At 37.3% G+C, this 20,724-nt stretch overlaps 1 protein-coding gene across 4 annotated transcripts in view; it reads left to right on the forward strand.

Moving 5' to 3' along the window:
- MKLN1 (muskelin 1) overlaps positions 1-20,221 on the forward strand; it is a 367,056-nt gene extending 346,835 nt beyond the window's left edge. For 2 of the 4 annotated variants that reach the window (XM_040259653.1, XM_040259652.1), the window contains 3 exons: positions 3,795-3,897; positions 14,436-14,490; positions 19,844-20,221. In XM_040259653.1, coding sequence (XP_040115587.1) covers positions 3,795-3,897; positions 14,436-14,490; positions 19,844-19,965 — 280 coding nt within the window. In that variant the 3' untranslated portion in view covers positions 19,966-20,221. The remainder of the gene's footprint in view (positions 1-3,794; positions 3,898-14,435; positions 14,491-19,843) is intronic. The other 2 variants (XM_040259651.1, XM_040259650.1) reach the window with 1 other exon arrangement.
- The last annotated feature ends 503 nt before the right edge of the window (positions 20,222-20,724 follow it).

The following is a 20,724-nucleotide window of genomic DNA, read 5'->3' on the forward strand; positions in this document are numbered from 1 at the left end:
AGAATGGACTGGTTGGATCTCCTTGCAGTCCAAGGGACTCTCAAAGAGTCTTGTCCAACACCACAGTTCAAAAGCATCAATTCTTCGGCACTCAGCTTTCTTCACAGTCCAACTCTCACATCCATACATGACCACTGGAAAAACCATAGCCTTGACTAGACGGACCTTTGTTGGCAAAGTAATGTCTCTGTTTTTCAATATGCTATCTAGGTTGGTCATAACTTTCCTTCAGCTAATGTTATTTTGCATTGCTAAAATTTTGTTCCTTGGTATTTTACTTAATGTTAAACTTTGTTTTTAAAGGGATAAGACAGGTTTGGGAAAATCATAGTCAGTTTTTTTTTTTCCTTCCCTACTTCAGATATAACAACTATAGTTAGAATGTTGAATTTGGTTTTTGAAAAAAATTTCCTGACCAAAAGCCCACTAGAGATTTAAAAGAGTTGTTTAGTACTATATGTAAAGAATTGGAATTTACTTGTAAATACTTCCCTGTGGCTTTAATTAGAAAAGTAATACATGGTTAATAAAGAATAAAAAAGTCTTCTCTCTCTACTGCAGAGAATTGAATCATCCCTCATCCCACCATTCAGAAATAATATTTTGGTTATGTATCCCATGAACTATAGGTGCACAAATAAATTTTTGTTTCTTTAACTAAAAAATAGGAATCATCTTGCTTTGAACCTGATTTCTTTTAATAAGTGATGTAGTATAAATATCTTATTCCTTACATTAGTAAATATAAATGTAATGGCTACATAGTGTTCTACTCTGTGTAATTTACATAACTAGTCTCCTTTTGTAGAATATTTAGATTATTTCTGACTTATTTGCAGTTATAAATAACAGAAATAACACTGTGGTTAATGTTATCATATAAGTCTGTATGCTCCTCTGTGGCTTCTCCGGTTGCTCAGATGGTAAAGAATCAATCTGCAATCCAGGAGGCCTGGGTTTGATCCCTGGATTGGGAAGATCCTCTGGAGAAGGAAATGGCAACACACTCCAGTATTCTTGCCTGGAGAATCTCATAGGCAGAGGAGTCTGGCAGGCTACAGTCCATGAGGTCGCAGAGAGTCGGACATGACTGAGTGACTAAGCATGCATGTATGCACCCCTATCCAAAATTTCTATAGGATAGAGGCAGATCTGATGAATTATAAGTTGCCCTTCAGAAAAAATAATTTTCATTCCTTCTAGAAATAAGTAGAATTATTCATTTCCACATAGCCAACTCATCTTAAAAGATATTATTTTTGATCTTTGGCAGTTTTTCTCCTTTAAAAATCTATCAGTGGGCAGGCAAAATGACAGTTTATGGGAATCTGAAATACTATGAAATATTATGGCATCTTTTAAGTTTTAGATACAGAAGCATCATTGTTAGTGACTTGTGCTAGTAAATGCACAAAGTGAGGCCTGAAAGTGAATAAGGAAAATAATAATCAGTAACAAATTATTTAAATTTGTAATTATATGATGAAAGACTAGCAAATCTTGTGAGTGTGATTCATGAAATAAAGTGACTGAAGTTGAAAGACAGTTTTGTGTGATCATATAATAAGCCTTTGAAATTTGTGACTATTTAGTTAAAATATAAATTTTAGTTAAAATACAAATTTGGAGGGAGAGAAGTGTGTTGACTGCCAAGAACGTGTCTTTGTTCTTAATGGTGCCACATGACACAGAAAATAAAGTGCCGCTCTTCTGTAATATTCGTTTCCAAACATATGATTGGGGGATAGAAAGGGGCAAAAAAACCCGTTATTGATAGGATTAGTCCCTTGTTCCTTTAGGTAGAGGGCACAATTAGTGGCTGAAATATAATTCTAGATGGCAGTAATAAGGTTTAGCAGGCTAACCAGAAAAGCTTAGAGAGAACACAACTTTAGGAAAATGGATCCTTTTGCTGGATTTATTTAATAGAATCATAGATATGTGTTGATTAAGTTATCAGGTTACAAAGGATAAAGACATACTTAGAGTATCTCACTGGAAAAGAGAATTAAAGTACTTTCTTAGCACTTGAACATTGAGGCCTAATGAAGAATTGTTTAAGATACTGAGACAGTTCTGATTAGCTAGAAGCTACTGAAGTAACTTTCCTTGTAATTGAGCCTTTCTCTTTCTGCTTCTTTCTGTTTGGTTTTCTTGTTCGACTTCTTGATTCTGTCTTCCCTTACGGCTTTGGTAGGTAGCTAGGTAGGAAGGGAGAGGATAGAAGGGAAAGGATCTACCATTTCGTGTCTTCTACCTGTTGCTGTCTGTGGTTTGTGTTTTTATGTTCTTGTGTATCTCTCCAGTTTCTCTAAGAGATTATCTTAGAGAAAGTTCCCTGGAGAGTGTATCCTGGAAAGAATTTTGCCAGACCACTTTATAAATGGCTCAGCAAGCTCAAGATGACTGCTTTTGGTTCAAGTGCCATAATTCATTATGGGCAGGATGGTAGAGTAACATGACTAAAACTCTCAGCTGAGGGTTGTAAGGCTGGCTGACAATCAGGGTACTATCTGGTACAGAAACACTGTAATATTTTGCCAGTCTTTGCCCCTCCTGCAGGTACCCTTTCACTGAGGTTAGTTCCAAACACAGGAAATTGTTAATGCTGTCAGCTGAACATAGTCATGAAAGGCTCATTACTATTTTCCTTTTCCAAATGAAGTTTAATGTCTTTTCTTTCCTTTTGTATAATACTTTGAAAAGCATACCAATTTTTTGGAAATAAATCCATATATAATTCTATTACAAAAGGAATTATCATTATTTAAATAAATATATAGTCGAAGCAGACTTTTTTAATTTAGGAGAACTCATTGTTTCCTTTCTGCTTTGGAATCAGAGAAACTTGAGTTTAATTCTATTTCTGCTGCTTACTAGGTTTTAGCATGGCCAAATTCTTTTACTGGCCAACAGTTCTTCATCTCTTGCTTTTTAAATGATCATCAACTTGTCATAGAGGTTATGTGAGGATAAATGAAATGATATATATAAGATGCTTGATACAGTGTCTAGCACAAACAATTGATAAACGGTTAGTACAGTTGTTTTTGTTATTGTTATTACTGACTGAGATGTGGAAGTAGTCTCATTAAAAAATATCTAATCATTAAAAGAAACTATAGTCATTTTGGTTTCTGAAGTATCTGTTAAACACCTCCAGTGGAAAGTATGTGACGCAAATCTAGAAAGTATTTTTATTTTATCCCTACTTACATTTTTATGAAACACATTTGACTGTTTTGTAGTTCTGTTATAAAAAATATTTGATAGATCCACTGTGTTAGTAGTTGACTTAATCTTAGCTTATAGTTTTAGAAGAGGGTAGTGAATGAGTGAAGTTGCTCAATTGTGTCTGACTCTTTGCAACCCCATGGAACATAGCCTACCAGGCTCCTCCGTCCATGGGATTTTCCAGGCAAGAATACTGGAGTGGGTTGCCATTTCCTTCTCCAGATGATCTTCCCGACCCAGGGATTGAACCCAGGTCTCCCGCACTGTAGGCAGACACTTTACTGGCTGAGCCACCAGGGAAGTCCCTAAGAATAGGGTAGGAAATGTTCTTATCTAGTCTCTAGCACCACAGCCTGGCATTACCATTGTTTCCAGAGGCTCCACATGTACACTGTTTATATAAGTGGCAGTATTCTTACTTCTGGATTCTTAAACACAGATTTTTTTGTATATCCACAATATCTCCTCAGATACAGAGTATTTCACTCCATATTTGAAAGACATTTCTGATGCTTTTTCATAACTCTAAAGCAATTACTGTTCTTGTTTGCATTTTCTAGGTTTGAAGAAAAGGCCCAAATGGATCCCCTTAGTGCTCTGAAATATTTACAAAATGATCTTTATATAACTGTGGATCATTCAGACCCAGAAGAGACTAAAGAGGTAAAGGTGATAATAAACTTCAGAAATTGAACGTTTTTTAAAAAGTTTCTAACTTACATTTGTTGACTTTGTTCTTGAGTGTTTAAAGGGAAGTGAGGAATATATGATAACACTAAATATTTTTTAAATGGTATGGAGCAGATGAAATAGAAATTGAATAGACATATTTCTATTTAATAATGTAAGATTCAAGTCAGAAACCTGTGATCCATTCAGAAAAGAATTCTCAGGTATGAAGTTGTAACTTAGACATTAGTGTTTGTATTGGGAACGAAATAGAAAATTTTACTTCTACCGTAGTTCCATGCTGCTTTTACTTAAGGGTTACGTAATGTTCAGTATAAACTTTTTCTATTGGTACTCCAAAATCCCTTAAAAGAAGAAGGAAAACTCTCCTTTAATATAAGAAGAGAGTGAAGAGAGGTTGGTAGGAATAACATCTTTGCTGGCTTGATACTTAGTTATATGAATGTTGTAGCACTACAGTTTTACTATAGGCCTCAAGCTTGGTTCATCAGTAGCCCCTAAGCTTGAGAAATTAGTAACAGATCATTACTTTTCGGTTTTCTCTTTTGATACATAACATGGGACGAAGCAACTGTTTGTAAGAATATTCTTAGGGTGTATCTGCTTATCCCTATTGTGTGAATACACCTGCCGTGAGTTCCATGGTCTTACTAACGTTTCTTCCTGCTAACTTCTAAGACTCCTTTTGTCACTTCTTCCTTTCACCAGCTATTCTTGTTCATGCTTCATCCAACAGCATCTGAACTGCAGTCCATTTATCTTCATTCTCAGAATTGGTGATCATATGTGGTTCCCTTCCTTCATCTCTTTCCCTGTTAGCTGTTGCAGTGCTTTGGCTTCGTAATAGCAACATCACACAGTGTTTTTCTCTGTTCAGCACTGACACAGATTTCAGATTTAATGTCGAATGACTTTCAGGCACCAGGTTCATTGTACTTTCAAGCAGAAGAACCTGGTTCTTGGCACCAAAACAAATAAATATTCTTTCATAGTTGCCTATGATGAAAATAAGCCCCAGTTCTCTTACTCAGTATTGGTTACAACCCTTCAGCAGGTGGAGGATCAGCAAAACACAATTTAAAACCCCCTGAAGAAAGATCATGGCATCTACTCCCAACAGTTCATGGCAAGTAGAAGGGGAAAAAGTGGAAGCAGTGACAGATTTTATTTCCTTGGGCTCCAAAGTCAGTGCAGACAGTGACTGCAGTCATGAAATTATAAGCCGCTTGCTCCTTGGAAGGAAAGCTATGGCCAACCTAGACATGGTATTAAAAAGCAGAGACATCACTTTGCCAGCAAAGGTCCATATAGTCAAAGCTATGGTTTTTCCCTAGTCATGTCCGGACATGAGAGTTGAACCATAAAGAAGGCTGAATGCTGAAGAAGTGATACTTTCGAATTGTGGTGTTGGAGAAGACTCTTGAGAGTCCCTTAGACTGCACGGAGATCAAACCAGTCTATCGTAAGGGAAGTCAACCTGGAATATTCATTGGAAGGACTGATACTGAATCTGAAGCTCCAATAAGTTGACCACCTGATATGAAGAGGGAACTTATTGGAAAATCCCCTAATGCTTGGAGAGACTGAAGGCAAAAGGAGAAGAGGGCGGCAGAGGATGAGATGGTTATAGACTCAATGGACTTGAATTTGAGCAAACTCTGGGAGATAGTGGAGGGCAGGGAAGCCTGGCGTGCTGCGTGAGGTTGCAAAAAGTTGGGCACAGATTAGCTATAACAACAATCATGATTTTGCCAAATAGCAGAATATATTTAGATTAACCTGTTGTGGATTATATTAATAAGCTGAAGATAGTTGTGAAAAGTGCATTATTGTTCATTTTGTTAGACTTGTACGTTTGGGAGATAAATGGATTTTCTTGTGTTTTCACCATACTCTGTCTAAAATGGCTATAATCCGGGAACATTCATTTTTGTCTTATTTTTAAAAACCAAACCAAAGCAAAATACTGCGAAGTAAATAATTTCAGCTATGTGAGCTGCAAGTAGGCCAAAGAAAACAGAGAGTTTGTTCTTAAAGCTAAGCTAATGGGAAAAACCAGGACAGGGAGGTATCTCAAGTTCAAATAGTCATATTAAGAATTTTGATGATGAGTTTCTGTTTTCCTGAAGACTATCAAATTATGATTTTGTATGCCACAGACTTCCATTCTATTTCTTAAATTGAGTAGAAGTTAGGAAAAAGTGATGTTATTCTTGTTATTCATGTATGTGTCAGCATCAGAATCACTTTAGAAACTTTTTCAAAACAATACCCACACTCGAAGATTCTTCTCTGTTTACTCTTTTATAATGGAAAACTGAAAACACATCTAAAACATTGAGGATTGCTGATCTGTAAGTTTAGAATTTTGTTTAAAAATGTGTGGCCAGATTTTGTTTGGGGAAAGAAATCCCTTGGTGACAGCTCCAGTATGTATATGTACTTACAGTATTTGTTAGTGGGGCATGTAGATCTTCACTTTTCCTTGTAAGAAATCATTCCCCTTATTGAAAAAGGCCTGTACTGCTGTTCATTTTCTGTAGTAGCTTGGTTTTGTTTTCTGTGTATGTTTTACAAAATGTTAAATGATTTTATCAGCAATTGGCTTCCCTGATAGCTCAGTTGGTAAAGAATACTCCTGCAGTGCAGGAGACCCCAGTTTGATTCCTGGGTCGGGAAGATCCACTGGAGAAGGGATAGACTACCCACTCCAGTATTCTTGGGCTTCCCTGGTGGCTCAGCTGGTAAAGAATCCACCTGCAATGCAGGAGACCTGGGTTCAATCCCTGGGTTGGGAAGATCCCCTGAAGAAAGGAAAGACTACCCACTCCGGTATTCTGGGCTAGAGAATTCCATAGACTGTATATTCCATGGGGTCGCTAAGAGTTGGACATGACTGAGTGACTTTCGCTTTTACAAATGGTTTTTAGATTTTTCTCCCCCTTTTTTGAATCATCATTGTGCCTGTTAGTGGGAAAATGCTGGTAGACTGTCAACTATGTACCCAGTAATGGTTCTTTGCTTTTTTCAGTCTCTAGAACGTGGATTCTAAATTGGTGATGAGATTATAAAAAAGTTTATGAAAATTTATATTTCTTTTTCTAGAAAAGGGCCAAGAAAAGGTTGCCTAAAACTGATTCTACCATTTTTTAGAGAGAGTTCTATAATAAAGAAGGAACGAGAAAAACAAGTTTTCAGGCAGTTTTGCACATTTTGTATTAATTATCTTCTACTGAGCTTCTGAAGTACTGGTGTCATTTATTTAACAGATGTGTAGAGTCTCTACAATATGCCAGGCATACGAGAGACCCCAGTGAACCAAACAAGATACTTGCCCAGGAGATACTTACAAGCTAGTGGGGAGGAGCGATAAACATATTAAGTAAATAAATATAGTACATTAGAATTGGATAAGGATTATAGGAAAGTTAAACAGAATTAAAAATACAAGGGGTAAGAATTGGACAGTTGTGGCTATTAAGTAGAGTAATCATAGTAGACCTCATTTAGAAATCAGATATGCACAGAAAGTTGAAGAATTATGAGGGAGTGATCTAAGTAGATAGTTTGGGGAAGGTAATTCCTAGCAAAAGGAGGGCTAGAACAAAGACCTTAAGATGAGAGTATTTGGCTTTGTTTAGAACATCAAGGAGACACCCCTTGTGGCTGGAATAGAGAGGTAAGGAGACAGTAATCAGAGGTGAGGTCAGAGAGGTAGGTGGAAAATCCCATGGACGGAGGAGCCTGGTAGGCTGCAGTCCATGGGGTCGCGAACAGTTGGACACGACTGAGCGACTTCACTTTGACTTTTCACTTTCATGCATTGGAGAAGGAAATGGCAACCTACTCCAGTGTACTTGCCTGGAGAATCCCAGGGATGGGGGAACCTGGTGGGCTGCTGTCTCTGGGATTGCACAGAGTCGGACATGACTGAAACGACTTAGCAGCAGCAGAGAGGTAAGAACAGCTATTGGCAGAACAGATTATAAATAACTTCGTAAGTCATTGTTAGAACTTTGGTTTTTACTCTGAATAGGGAGCCAGATCAGGGTATTGTGCATGCAGAGGAGTGATATAATCTGCTTTATGTGTTAATTAGGTCACACTGATTACTGTATTCAAAATAGACTAAAAAGGAACACAGATGGAGGCAAAGAGAGCTCTGAGGGAGGTGTATAAATCTAAGCAAGGGGGATTATATTGCTCAGATCAAAATAGTAATGATAGAAATGATGAGTAAAATAGCTTTGATTCTCAATATATTTTAAAGGTGGAACCAACAACATTTTACGATTGGATTATAGGGTTGAAAGAAATGACTCTATAGAGTATTGAGCCTGAAAAACTAAAGGATGGAGTTACTGTCAGATGAAATGAGAAGGTGGAGACTTCTGACTTGAATTGGGAGTTTAATTTTTCATGTGTTCAGTTCAAGATGCCTATGAAATAGCCTACTTAAGATGTTGAAGTGATAGTTGGATATTCAAGTCTGGAGTTGCAGGGAGAGGTCTGACTTTATTCAGATTGTGTACTACTACTTGTTGCTGTTGTTGCTGTTGCTGAGTCACGTCAGTCGTGTCCGACTCTGTGCGACCCCTGGGATTCTCCAGGCAACAACACTGGAGTGGATTGCCATTTCCTTCTCCAATGCATGAAAGTGAAAAATGAAAGTGAAGTCGCTCAGTTGTGTCCAACTCTTAGCAACCCCATGGACTGTAGCCCACCAGGCTCCTCCATCCATGGGATTCTCCAGGCAAGAGTACTGGAGTAGGCTTGGTACCTGTCAAAATTCTAAGCCAGTACATATCAGCGCTACTTACTTAATTGAATAGTGAAAATAACAGTCCCCCCCATCTACATAGAGCCTATGAAGTTTATCTTTCATCTTTGAAGTTAGAAAAGAAGAACAAATTAATCCCAAATAAGTGTTTTGAATATAGGAAATTAGTGAAATGGATTATAATAAAAAAATGTAAAAAGTGAAATGTTGGTTCTTTGAAAAAGTAACTAAAGTTAGTCAATCTCTAGCAAGACTTATCAAGAAAAGAAATAATGAAAACACAGATTATCAACATCACAGATGGAAAGGGGAAATCATTACAAGCCTCTGTACATTAAAAGTATATTACAGAAATATTATAAACAACTTGTCAACAAATTCAACAGCTTGATAAAATGAACAAATTTCTTTAAAGATACAACTTACAAAAACAAGAAGAATTAGAAAATCTTAAGGAATTAGAGGTTGAATTTGTATTAACTTTTAAAAATCTGTCGCTATATTTCACCACTTTGGCAGAATGAAAGAGAAAAACCATAGATCATCTCAATAAGTGAAGAAAGCATCTGACAGAATCCAAAACCCATTCATTATAAAAATTCTTAACAAACTGGGAATAAAAAAAAAAGTCATAAGTCTCATAAAGGGTATTTATGAAAAATATACAGCTAGTGCCATACTTCATTATAAAACGTTAAACCCTCTCTGTTAAGATTATGACAAGGAAAAGATGTCTGCTGTCAACACCTCTATTCAGTATTGTGCCAGCAGTACTAGCTAGTGCAATAAAAAAAAAGAAATAAACAGCATATAGATTTAAAAGGAGCAAGTAAAACCGTTTGCATCTTGAGATGACATTATTGTGTACATAGAAAACATCATGCAGTCTACAAAAGATATACTAAGATAACTGAATTCAACAAGCTTACAGAATACAAGGCCAATAGAATTAAAAAGCAGTTCCAATATTATACTAGCAATGAGCACTTAGAAATGAACTGTTTACTCTCTCTGTATTCTGCCTTTTCACTTTAGTTCCTCACTGCTTTTTTCTCTCTGATCTATAAAAAAGAACCTGGCATCCAGACCCTGATAAGATGAGTATTTTGAGGTGCTAACCTGCCATCTTCTTGATCAGATGGCTTTCCAAATAAATCATTTTCCTTGCTTCAAAAAAAAAAGAGAATGAAAATTTAAAATTTTTATATTAATATCATAATCAAATATACAGAAGTAATTAAAAGAAATTAAACAACACCTGAATAAATGGAGAAATAAACCACATTTATGGTTTGAAAGACTGTAAAAGTGTTGAGATGCCCATTCTCCCCAAATTGGTTTATAATTTAAACCAATTTAAACTGCAGTTTCTGTCAGTATCCCAACTTATTCTAAAATCCAGTGGAAATGTGAAGACTCTGGACGAGCTAAAAGAATCTTGAAAAAAAAGTTGGTGGTCTACTTACTACCTGATTTCAGGGCTCTGTATAGAGCCATAGTAATCACAGGGGTATGGTATTGCCTTAAGGATAGACAAATAGATCAAAAGAACAGAATAAAATTCAGAAGTAGACTCCTACATATGCAGTCAGTTGATTTTTTTTTTTTTTTAACCAAAGCACCAAGTTCAATAGGGAAAAGAAAGTCCTTTTAACAAGTGATGCTAAAGAGATGGATATCTCAACCTCTGTTTCACTCTTAACACAAAAATTAAGATGGATTATGGATCTAAATATAAAACCCAAAATAGTCCATCGTTAAGAAGAAAATCTTTCAAATCCTGAAAGATGATGCTGTGAAAGTGCTGCACTCAATATGCCAGCAAATTTGGAAAGCTCAGCAGTGGCCACAGGACTGGAAAAAAGGTCAGTTTTCATTCCAATCCCAAAGAAAGGCAGTGCCAAAGAATGCTCAAACTACCGCACAGTTGCACTCATCTGACACACGAGTAAAGTAATGCTCAAAATTCTCGAAGCCAGGCTTCAGCGATACGTGAACTGTGAACTTCCAGATGTTCAAGCTGGTTTTAGAAAAGGCAGAGGAACTAGAGATCAAATTGCCAACATCCGCTGGATCATGGAGAAAGCAAGAGAGTTCCAGAAAAACATCTATTTCTGCTTTCTTGACTATGCCAAAGCCTTTGACTGTGTGGATCACAATAAACTGTGGAAAATTCTGAAAGAGATGGGAATACCAGACCACTTGACCTGCCTCTTGGGAAACCTGTATGCAGGTCAGGAAGCAACAGTTAGAACTGGACATGGAACAACAGACTGGTTCCAAATAGGAAAAGGAGTACCTCAAGGCTGTATATTGTCACCCTGCTTATTTAACTTCTGTGCAGAGTACATCATGAGAAACGCTGGGCTGGAAGAAGCACAAGCTGGAATCAAGATTGCCAGGAGAAATCTCAATAACCTCAGCTATGCAGATGACACCACCCTTATGGCAGAAAGTGAAGAGGAACTAAAAAGCCTTTTGATGAAAGTGAAAGAGGAGAGTGAAAAAGTTGGCTTAAAGCTAAACATTCAGAAAATGAAGATCATGGCATCCGGTCCCATCACTTAATGGGAAATAGATGGGGAAACAGTGGAAACAGTGTCAGACTTTATTTGGGCTCCAAAATCACTGCAGCCATGGTGACTGCAGCCATGAAATTAAAAGACGCTTACTCCTTAAAAGAAAAGTTATGACCAACCTAGATAGCATACTGAAAAGCAGAGACATTACTTTGCCAACAAAGGTCCGTCTAGTCAAGGCTATGGTTTTTCCTGTGGTCATGTATGGATGTGAGAGTTGGACTGTGAAGAAAGCTGAGCGCCAAAGAATTGATACTTTTGAACTGTGGTGTTGGAGAAGAGTGAGAGTCCCTTGGACTGCAAGGAGATCCAACCAGTCCAATCTGAAGATCAGCCCTGGGATTTCTTTGGAAGGAATGATGCTGAAGCTGAAACTCCAGTACTTTGGCCACCTCATGGGAAGAGCTGACTCACTGGAAAAGACTCTGATGCTGGGAGGAATTGGGGGCAGGAGGAGAAGGGGACGACCGAGGCTGAGATGGCTGGATGGCATCACTGACTCGATGGCCGTGAGTATGGGTGAACTCCAGGAGTTGATGATGAACAGGGAGGCCTGGCGTGCTGCGACTCATGGGGTCGCAAAGAGTTGGACACGACTGAGCGACTGAACTAACTAACTAAAAGAAGAAAACAGATTATCTTCACCACCTTGGGATAAGCAAAGCTTTCTTGGATATGACATAAAGGCACTAATCATAAAGAGAAAACTTCACAAATTGAACTTCAACACAATTAAAATTTCTACTCATTAAATGACATTGTCAAAAAAAATTTTTTTAAGGCAGAAGGGAATTCCCTGGTGGTCCAGTGGTTGGGACTTCCCACTTTCACGGCAGAGGGCCTGGGTTTGATCCCTGGCTGAAGGAACTGATATCCCGAAGCTAAACCATGCAGTAAAAAAAAAAAAAATAGACGAGGCACAGACCAGATAATATTTGTAGTAGATATGTCTGACACAGTACTGATACCCAAAATACATGAAGAAGTTTCATATATTTTTAACTCTTCCTTTTATACCCCTTTTCCCCCTCTAACTCTTGTTTAGTTGCTTCTGGATTATTTGTCCAGTTTCTTACATTCAAAGGATGATTAATCAGGTGACTGATAGCTGAAATTTTAAAGGCTACAAGAATAAGTGTGAGATTCATCCTGAAGAATCAGTGGCTCAAGCTTTGCAAAGTGTCAAGTAACTCTGTTGAGATTCTGTTTATTTGACCTTTACCTGACCTGTTTTCCAGGATCCTCAGTCAAGATAAATATCAATAGTTCTCCTAAATTTTTATCTCATGTGTTTAGTCGCTCAGTCATGTCCATCTTTTCCACCCCATGGACTGTAGCCCACCAGGCTCCTCTGCCCATGGGGATTCTCCAGGCAGGAGTTACTGGAGTGGGTTGCCACGCCCTCCAAGGGATCTTCCCAACCCAGGGATCAAACCCAAGTCTCCTGCACTGCAGGCGGATTCTTTACCATCTGAGACACCAGGGAAGCCTAAATTTTTGTTTACCAATTTGTTAAAGTACCCCAGTGCAATAGTTTTGTCTTATTTTATTTGTCGTCATTCAGCTACATTGTCTGATTTAAACTGACTGACTAATCTGAGAAGCTAATCAACACAACATTTTTTTACTTGGAGCCTTTAAAATTATATAATTATATAATACTACAGTTATAAATACCATGGAATACCAGTCTAAGTTGTAATTTATATTATGTATAAGCCATCCCTAAAGTTCAGTAACTGTATTTTGGGCATCAATCTCTCTATGATAGATTCCCACATAAGTAATTTTCTTTTTCTTTTAATCAAAGTATAGTGGATTTATAATATTGTATTAGTTTCAGATGTATAATATAGTGATTCAGTATTTTTACAGACTATACTCCATTTAGATTTATTGTAAGATACTGGCTATATTCCCTGTACTGTATATCTTTGTGTCTAGTTTTTATATATATAGTAGTTTGTACCTCTTAATCTTACCCTTGTTTCACCCCTACCCTTTCTGTGTTCCCATTGGTAACCACTATTTTGTTCTGTTTGTGAGTCTGTTTCTCTTTTGTTTTATTCATTCATTTATTTTTTAGTTTCTATATGCAAATGTTGACATCCAGTATTTATTGTTCTCTGTCTGACTTATTTCACTTAGCATAACACCCTCCAGATCCATCCATGTTGTTGCAAATGGCAGGATTTTTTTTCTTTTTTATTGCTGAGTAGTATTCCAGTGTGTAGAGGGTTGTGGGTGTGGATGTGTGTATACATACCACATTTTTATCCATGCATCTGTTGATGGACAGTTAGGTTGCTTCCATATCAAGCTATTGTAAATAATGTACTATGAAACATCAGAGTGTATGTATCTTTTCCAATGAATGTTTTCATTTTCTTTGGATATATGTACTCAGGAGTGAAATTGTTGGATCACATGGTAGCAGTAATTTTTTATTTCAGTTGACCTCTTGTTCCTTAGGAGCCTGGTGGGCTATAGTCCAGGGGATTCCAACAGAATCAGATACGACTGAACACAGTACTAGGGACTAAATTGTTCCTTAACAAGTACATACTTTAATATATTTTTAAAGTAAAATAATTCCAGGACTTAGTCTAGTATTTTGAAAAATGATAAGAGAGTCCAGTAAAAAAAATTAGCGTGTTCTTTAAATACAATGTTCTTCTTTCCGGTATTTGGTGGTGAATCAGTTTGGTTCAGTTTAGTCGCTCAGTCATGTCTGACTCTTTGTGACCTCATGGACTGCAGCATGCCAGGCTTCCCTGTCCATCACCAACTCTCAGAGCTTACTCAAGCTCATGTCCATTGAGTCGGTGATGCCATCCAACAATCGCATCCTCTGTTGTCCCCTTCTCCCGCCTTCAGTCTTTCTATTTGGTAAATAGACCTAAGCAATACATATGGAGATAGATACAGTAACTAATAAATGGTTGAAATTATAGGAATTTTTTTTCTCCAGTGTGCTTACCTAGCTTGGAGAAGGAAATGGCAACCTACTCCAGTATCCTTGCCTAGGAAAACCCATGGATGGAGGAGCCTGGCAGGCTACAGTCCATGGGGTCGCAAAGAGTCGGACACGACTGAGTGACTGACACTGCAGTTCCTAGCTAAGCTAATTTGCTTTCTTTTTTTCCCCACAGTTTCAGCTCCTAGCTTCAGCTCTATTTAAATCTGGTTCAGATTTCACAGCTTTAGGTAAGTATTGCAGTGTACTTTATCTGGCCATATGCCCTAGCATTGGGGAGGTTTGATTTTGATTTCTTCAAAATGAAACATTAGATGAGATGTCATCCAAACAAATGAAACAGTTCTCAAGGTAACATGCAAAAAATCCTTGATAACTGGCATCAGTTCCCAGTTCATGGGTCAGTTTGCAGTTCCCGTTATACCAATCGCTGGGTTATTATGCAAATAGACAGCACAGAAGCCTGGTCAAAATAATTTGTGTACCATTGTTTTGGAATGCAGACTGTATTACTGATATACTTACCATGAGTTAACATTCCACCACAAGGCAAGAGGACCACTATAAAACATAACTTCAGAAGGTTCTTCTAAAAATTGACATAATGGTTTACCACCATTCCATACACTGAAAGGCTTTTTAAAAAGGACTTCCCTGGCAGTCCAGTGGTTAAGAATCTGCCTTGAAATGCAAGGGACATGGATACGATCCTTGGTCCAGGAAGATTCCACATGCTGCGGGGCAACTAAGCCCATGCACCACAACTACTGGGCCTGCACTCTTGAACCCTCGCTCAGCAACAAAAGAAGCTACCGCAAGGAGAAGCCTGTGCAATGCAGTGAAGAGTAGCCCTGGCTCGCCCCAACTAGAGAAGGCCCCCCACACACAGCAACAAAGACCCAGCACAGCCATAAATAAATAAACTAGTTTAAAAAAAATTTTTTTAACTGTCTTCAGGTTGTTAGGAATCTCAACCCTGAGATAGAGTCTAGTTATATGCATTATTTTAGAAAGTTCATGCCCTTTTGAATTTTATCTTTTGAAATGGATTTAGTGATAGACAAACTGGGAGCCTGGCACATAGATATTGAGTTTGAGTGAATGCGTGCCTTCTTATGTATGGATACCACAGCCCAGAGCCATTATTTTTATTTTAATGGTGGATAGCACTAAAATGTCTCTGGCTGACTTATATTTAGCCTTTAGAACAAGAATTTCTTGGCAGTCATTTAAATATATTAAACTGTTGTCAGCAAATATTTTACCTGTAGCTTAACTCTTTCCTTTGGTCTGTTCACTGTCAGCTAATATATTTTGTCAGGAACAGTTTGTTTTACTTGGATTCTAAACAGACCTTAGATACACTGAGATCAGTACAGACACAACAGAAATAAATACAAAAAGGGAAATTTTCTGTGAAGTTTTATTTCCTACCTTGTCTGAAGGGAAGCAGTGTAGTAGTTAAGAGGGAAGAGTATAGTATAGTGGTTAAAGGTCAGAATCTAGGTTTAGATATCAGCTTTGCCACTTGCTAATTTTAAAAATGACTTTGAACAAGTCACCTTTCTAATCATTAATCATTAATTTCTTCATCTGTAAAATGGAGGTAAGCAGAGTAGTGACCTCAGGTTGTTGAGAGAATTAAGTATTCTTGAAAACAGCAAAATGAAATGCTTAGTAAGTGTTCTATTTAGAGTACCACTTCTGTTACCTGCCTTATAAATGTAAGCTTTGTAACACTGGTGAATTTGAATAAGGAGTAAATTCAGGCTATAGGCCAATTTTCATAAAGAGAAATTTGACGTTTGTTTTAAAAAGTCTTTTTCATAAGGTTTCATGCCTATTTAGAGTTCCTAGTTTTTCTCGTTCATTTTCTATCTGATTGTTTTACCTTCACTCCACTTAGAATTTAAATCTAGTGGGTTATTTTTTTTAATGTATGGATGTGTACACTTTTCATGTATAAATAACTATTTCATTTTCTAAATTATGTTACCCACAAAATTGGCTCAACTAAAATTTCTGACTTCCTTCAGAATGCATCCAAGTTTATCTTAACCTCTCAGAATTAAAAAGTATTTGCTAATGTTATTTGTAATTTAAAAATTTAGAAAGATGGAAAATGGTTTACAAACTGCTGGCATTGTCTTAGTTTTGAAAAATGACTGACTTCGGAGAAAAATATCCTTTGAGGATCTTTAGCTTAGGCTGCTGTGGCTATGGCTGTGGACACTTGGAAGCTTGACTTCTGACTTTTAGCTAATTTTAAAAGCATATTTTCAGCAAGGTATGTTTTAAGAACATGAAAGTTAAAATCAATACAGCCTTTTTGTCCTGTCACTACCATTTATATAGTAATGTTGCTGAGTTTCCCAGTGCCCCACACATTTTAAAGGTTTTTTTTTTTTAAATATTCAGGTTGTCTTTGAACAACTTCCCTCAATCTCTGTCTCCTTCCTTCAAGTGTGACTGCTTGCATTTGGCAGATATTTACACACAGGCATATAGATAGACTTGATTCCCACAATTCACAATAATATTCTATACAGTTACTTGTAACCCTGAATTTGTTTAATACTGACCCATTGCTTCTATGGAAAATACAGAGTTAGGGTCCTTCAAGCCTCTTGTCACAGAATTTTTTCAACTAATTAATACTTAATGTTGTTTTGCTACAGCAGGAACATACCTTACTTACATATTTATATTGTTGATTCATTAACATTGAACTCATGCCAATAGCACTGTATCTCACCCTGAGCAAAGCTTATCTAACATGTATTTTCTTCATAAAGTACATCACAGCCTTCTTGCCCTTAGAAACGCTAGCCATCACTTCAGCACCTCACTTGGGGGGCATTTTAAGCAGTGAAGTCACCAACAGAAAACACAAAATGTGAAGAACATGACACCAAGTAGATTGTGAAAAGAGCACTTGTTTATAGTCTGAGAGCTGAAACAAGTGGGCAGAGCACTACCTAGTTTGACCGCAGTTGAGAACGTATATTTACATGTAGCAGCTGAGATTTTTTTGCCACTTGGTGCCTGTCTGTGATTGACCACAAAAGTGGCACAATACTGATTTAGGGATTACAAATTTAGCAGGTAGACAAACGCACACATATGAAATCTGTGAATAATGAGGATCAGCTGGATACGTGTACACACACACACACACACACAGATGTTTGGTTTTATGTGTTCTGGTTCTATTTATTATGTAATATAAAAATGTGTATTCTCCACATAACTCTTTAAAATTTAACAATGTGGCTTGGGGATGCTTATGTGAAACTATACTAGATTTATCGTATTTGTAAGTGATACACAATGTCCCATAGTAGGGATCTACCATAATTTAACCATTCATCTAATGATCGTGTAAATTTCAGGTTCCTTATTGGTAAATGGTGAATAAAAATAAAAAATAGGTTTTCTATTTAATAAGTACTCAGATACTTGATATAAATAAATGAGCTTTAGAGTCGGAAAGACATGAATTCACACTCCATTCTCTTTCCTCTCCAACTGTGATACGTTACTGAATGACTGAATCTCTCTTAAGTGTCTCATCTGAAATTGGAGTTTATGGTAACTGCTTAATATGATTTTTGTGACAGTGAAATGTGGTCATACATGAAGAACCTAGCAGGTAGTAGGAGACTCTGTTTATTTCCTTCCCTCCTACATCATTTGATCTCATGACAGTGATAAGTACTACCACAGAATCAATGTCCTCTCTTAAAAATACAATACACCACAGCATTTTTTTATACTACAACATTTTTACAAAAAAAACAAAGGTGGTAAATGCCCTGAAGTTGAATGTGAACAGAAACAAACATGTTTATCAAATTTGTGACATAGTCAGACAATAGGGGAAAAAAGAGAATTAAGTCTTTTAAGTACAGCTTAAACTGTATACTCTAAGTGAAGTATATTCTAAAGATAGCAAAAGCAAGGAAATCTTGAATTTTGCTGGTACTGATTGGGGTATAGTAATTCTGGAACTTCTTTTGTGTGTGTTTTAGGTTGAGCAAATGAATACATATGATGGTATTGCTGAGAGAGATGGTTTCCCTAGTAGGAGAAAAGAGATATAAATATGGAATGAAATAAGGAGAGGAAGAATCCTGTGAGGTTCCTTAAAAAATGAATTAGCAGTAAAAGCATGGACTAATGATTTTATTCCTTTTAAAAGAGATATGCGTATTATATGTGTGCATATATATAGTCCTAGAAACAGCACCACCGATCTTGGTTTGTAAATATCATTTGCCACTAAAAGGAACTAGAGCTGTTAGGGAAAATGATAGATTCCAAAGCTGTGTAAAGATAAGCTTGGAGGTCTTACTGTGCCAGAAAGTGAGGAGGTACTCAAAGAGTAATGGAGTAAATCAGAAAGAGAAAAACAGTTATCATATATTAATAGACGTATATGGAATCTTGAAAAATAGTACTGATAAACCGATTTGCAGTGCAAGCACAGAGACGTAGACTTAGAGAGCAGACCTGTGGACATGACATGAGAGGGTAGTACTGACATACATGCAGTGCAGTGTGTGAAACAGCTAGCTAGTGGGAGGATGCTGTATGGCCCAGGGAGCTCAGCTCGGTGCTCTGTGATGACCTAGAGGGCTGGGGTGGGGGTCGGGGGCAGGAAGCGCAAGAGAGAGGCATATATGTATAGTTCCAGCTGATGCTTGTTGTTGTACGGCAGAAACCAACGCAACATTGCAAAGCAAGAACCCTCCACTTAAAAATAAATTAAAAAAAAATAAAAAATGTTGCTTCCATCCTCTGGAAGGACATTCTTCTGGACTATCTGAATTTTCACTCAGTTCTTTGAGACTTCTTCCAGCTGTCAGTGGCATAATGATTTTATACTGCTTTCTAAGTAAGTGTTAGTCGCACAGTCATGCCCAACTCTTTGTGACCCCATGGACTGCAGCCCAACAGGCTCCTCTGTCCATGGGATCTTACAGGCAAGAATGCTAGAATGGGTTGCCATTTCCTTCTCCAAGGGATCTTTCCAACCCAGGGATCGAACCCTGGTCTCCTGCACTGCAGGCAGATTCTTTACTGGCTGAGCTAGCTACAAGGGAAGCCCACTACTTTCTAAAGACCCCTTTAATATTATTAGATTTTTATTATCAAAACAGCTTTAGTGGCCAAAAGCATTAAAAAGAAAAGAGAAATGAAAATTCCTCAGTGGACCAGAAAAGGAAAATGCTTACAAGGAAAGGAAGAGAAATCAATATTAGTTACTAAAATACTAATCATTCTGCTGGATGGTATTCAGATAATTGCATTTAATCTGCACTGTAAAGGTTATGACATAAACAGGATTATCACAGATTTGTAGCTGAGGAAACAGTTGTAGAAAGGCTGCTTACCTTACGTAAGATCATACCATTGCTGTATCGCAGAACTGGAATCAGAGCCCATTGCTCTCTAGTTTCAAAGCCTGATTTGGTTTTGATTTTTCCATTATACATTGCTGCTTTTGTCAACTAGCTTTACTGTTACGTGTAGAGCGTTAAACACAGTGGATGAGTTTCTTTGTTTTCTCTCTTTCACCAGGCTTTTCGGATGTGGATCACACCTATGCTCAAAGAACTCAGCTCTTTGACACGTTAGTAAATTTCTTTCCTGACAGCATGACTCCTCCTAAAGGCAACCTGGTGGACCTCATCACACTGTGACTGAAGAGCCCCTGGACAGAACTGGAGCACAGGAGTCTGCTTTTGGTATTCTGGATTTCAGCTCTGTTGATTGACAGTTAGGCTACAGTGACTGAGGACTGCACCAGAGTTTTGAAGGGATCTTTGCTGTCACAAGTTTTATCCCTCTTCCTTCACACCTGACCTTGACCCCGTCGTCCTCATCCCATTCCTAAATTAGGCTAATAAAGTGAAATTGGTATATACTTTCCATTAAATATATATTTTTTCTTACTTTTAAGAATTCATGAGTATAAAAGAAAAAATAATCAGGCAGTGATTTTTATTTCATTTTTCTAAAATTGGAACAAGTAAGCCCTATTCACGGACTCAGTGCTACAAGGATTGGGATTTTGTTGTTGGCTTGTTTTGCTCTTTCTTTCTTTTTTCTTCCCATTTCACTTTACATCACCCAACTGCTTGTAAGTGATTTATATCATCTGTTACCTCTTTACTTCATTCTTAACAGTATATAGTTCTGTAGGGCAGTTGCTGTATGTTTAAGTGATATATGTGTCTTTGTTGACTAGAGTCTTGTATTACATTAAACAGTAGGAGGGACAGAGGGCTCCTTGTCATAGAACTAAAAGGCAAAACCTGAGATTGACCCACGCACTTATCTGAGATCGGTATATAGTGTTCCTATAATGATATATTTTGTAGTGATTATTACAAAACTTTGAGTCACAGAAACCTTAAACCGAGGAGAGAATATACTTCAGAACCTTTAAGAGCCATTCT

This window comes from Oryx dammah, unplaced genomic scaffold (genome assembly GCF_014754425.2).
Source record: "Oryx dammah isolate SB20612 unplaced genomic scaffold, SCBI_Odam_1.1 HiC_scaffold_18, whole genome shotgun sequence".
NCBI lineage: Eukaryota > Metazoa > Chordata > Mammalia > Artiodactyla > Bovidae > Oryx > Oryx dammah.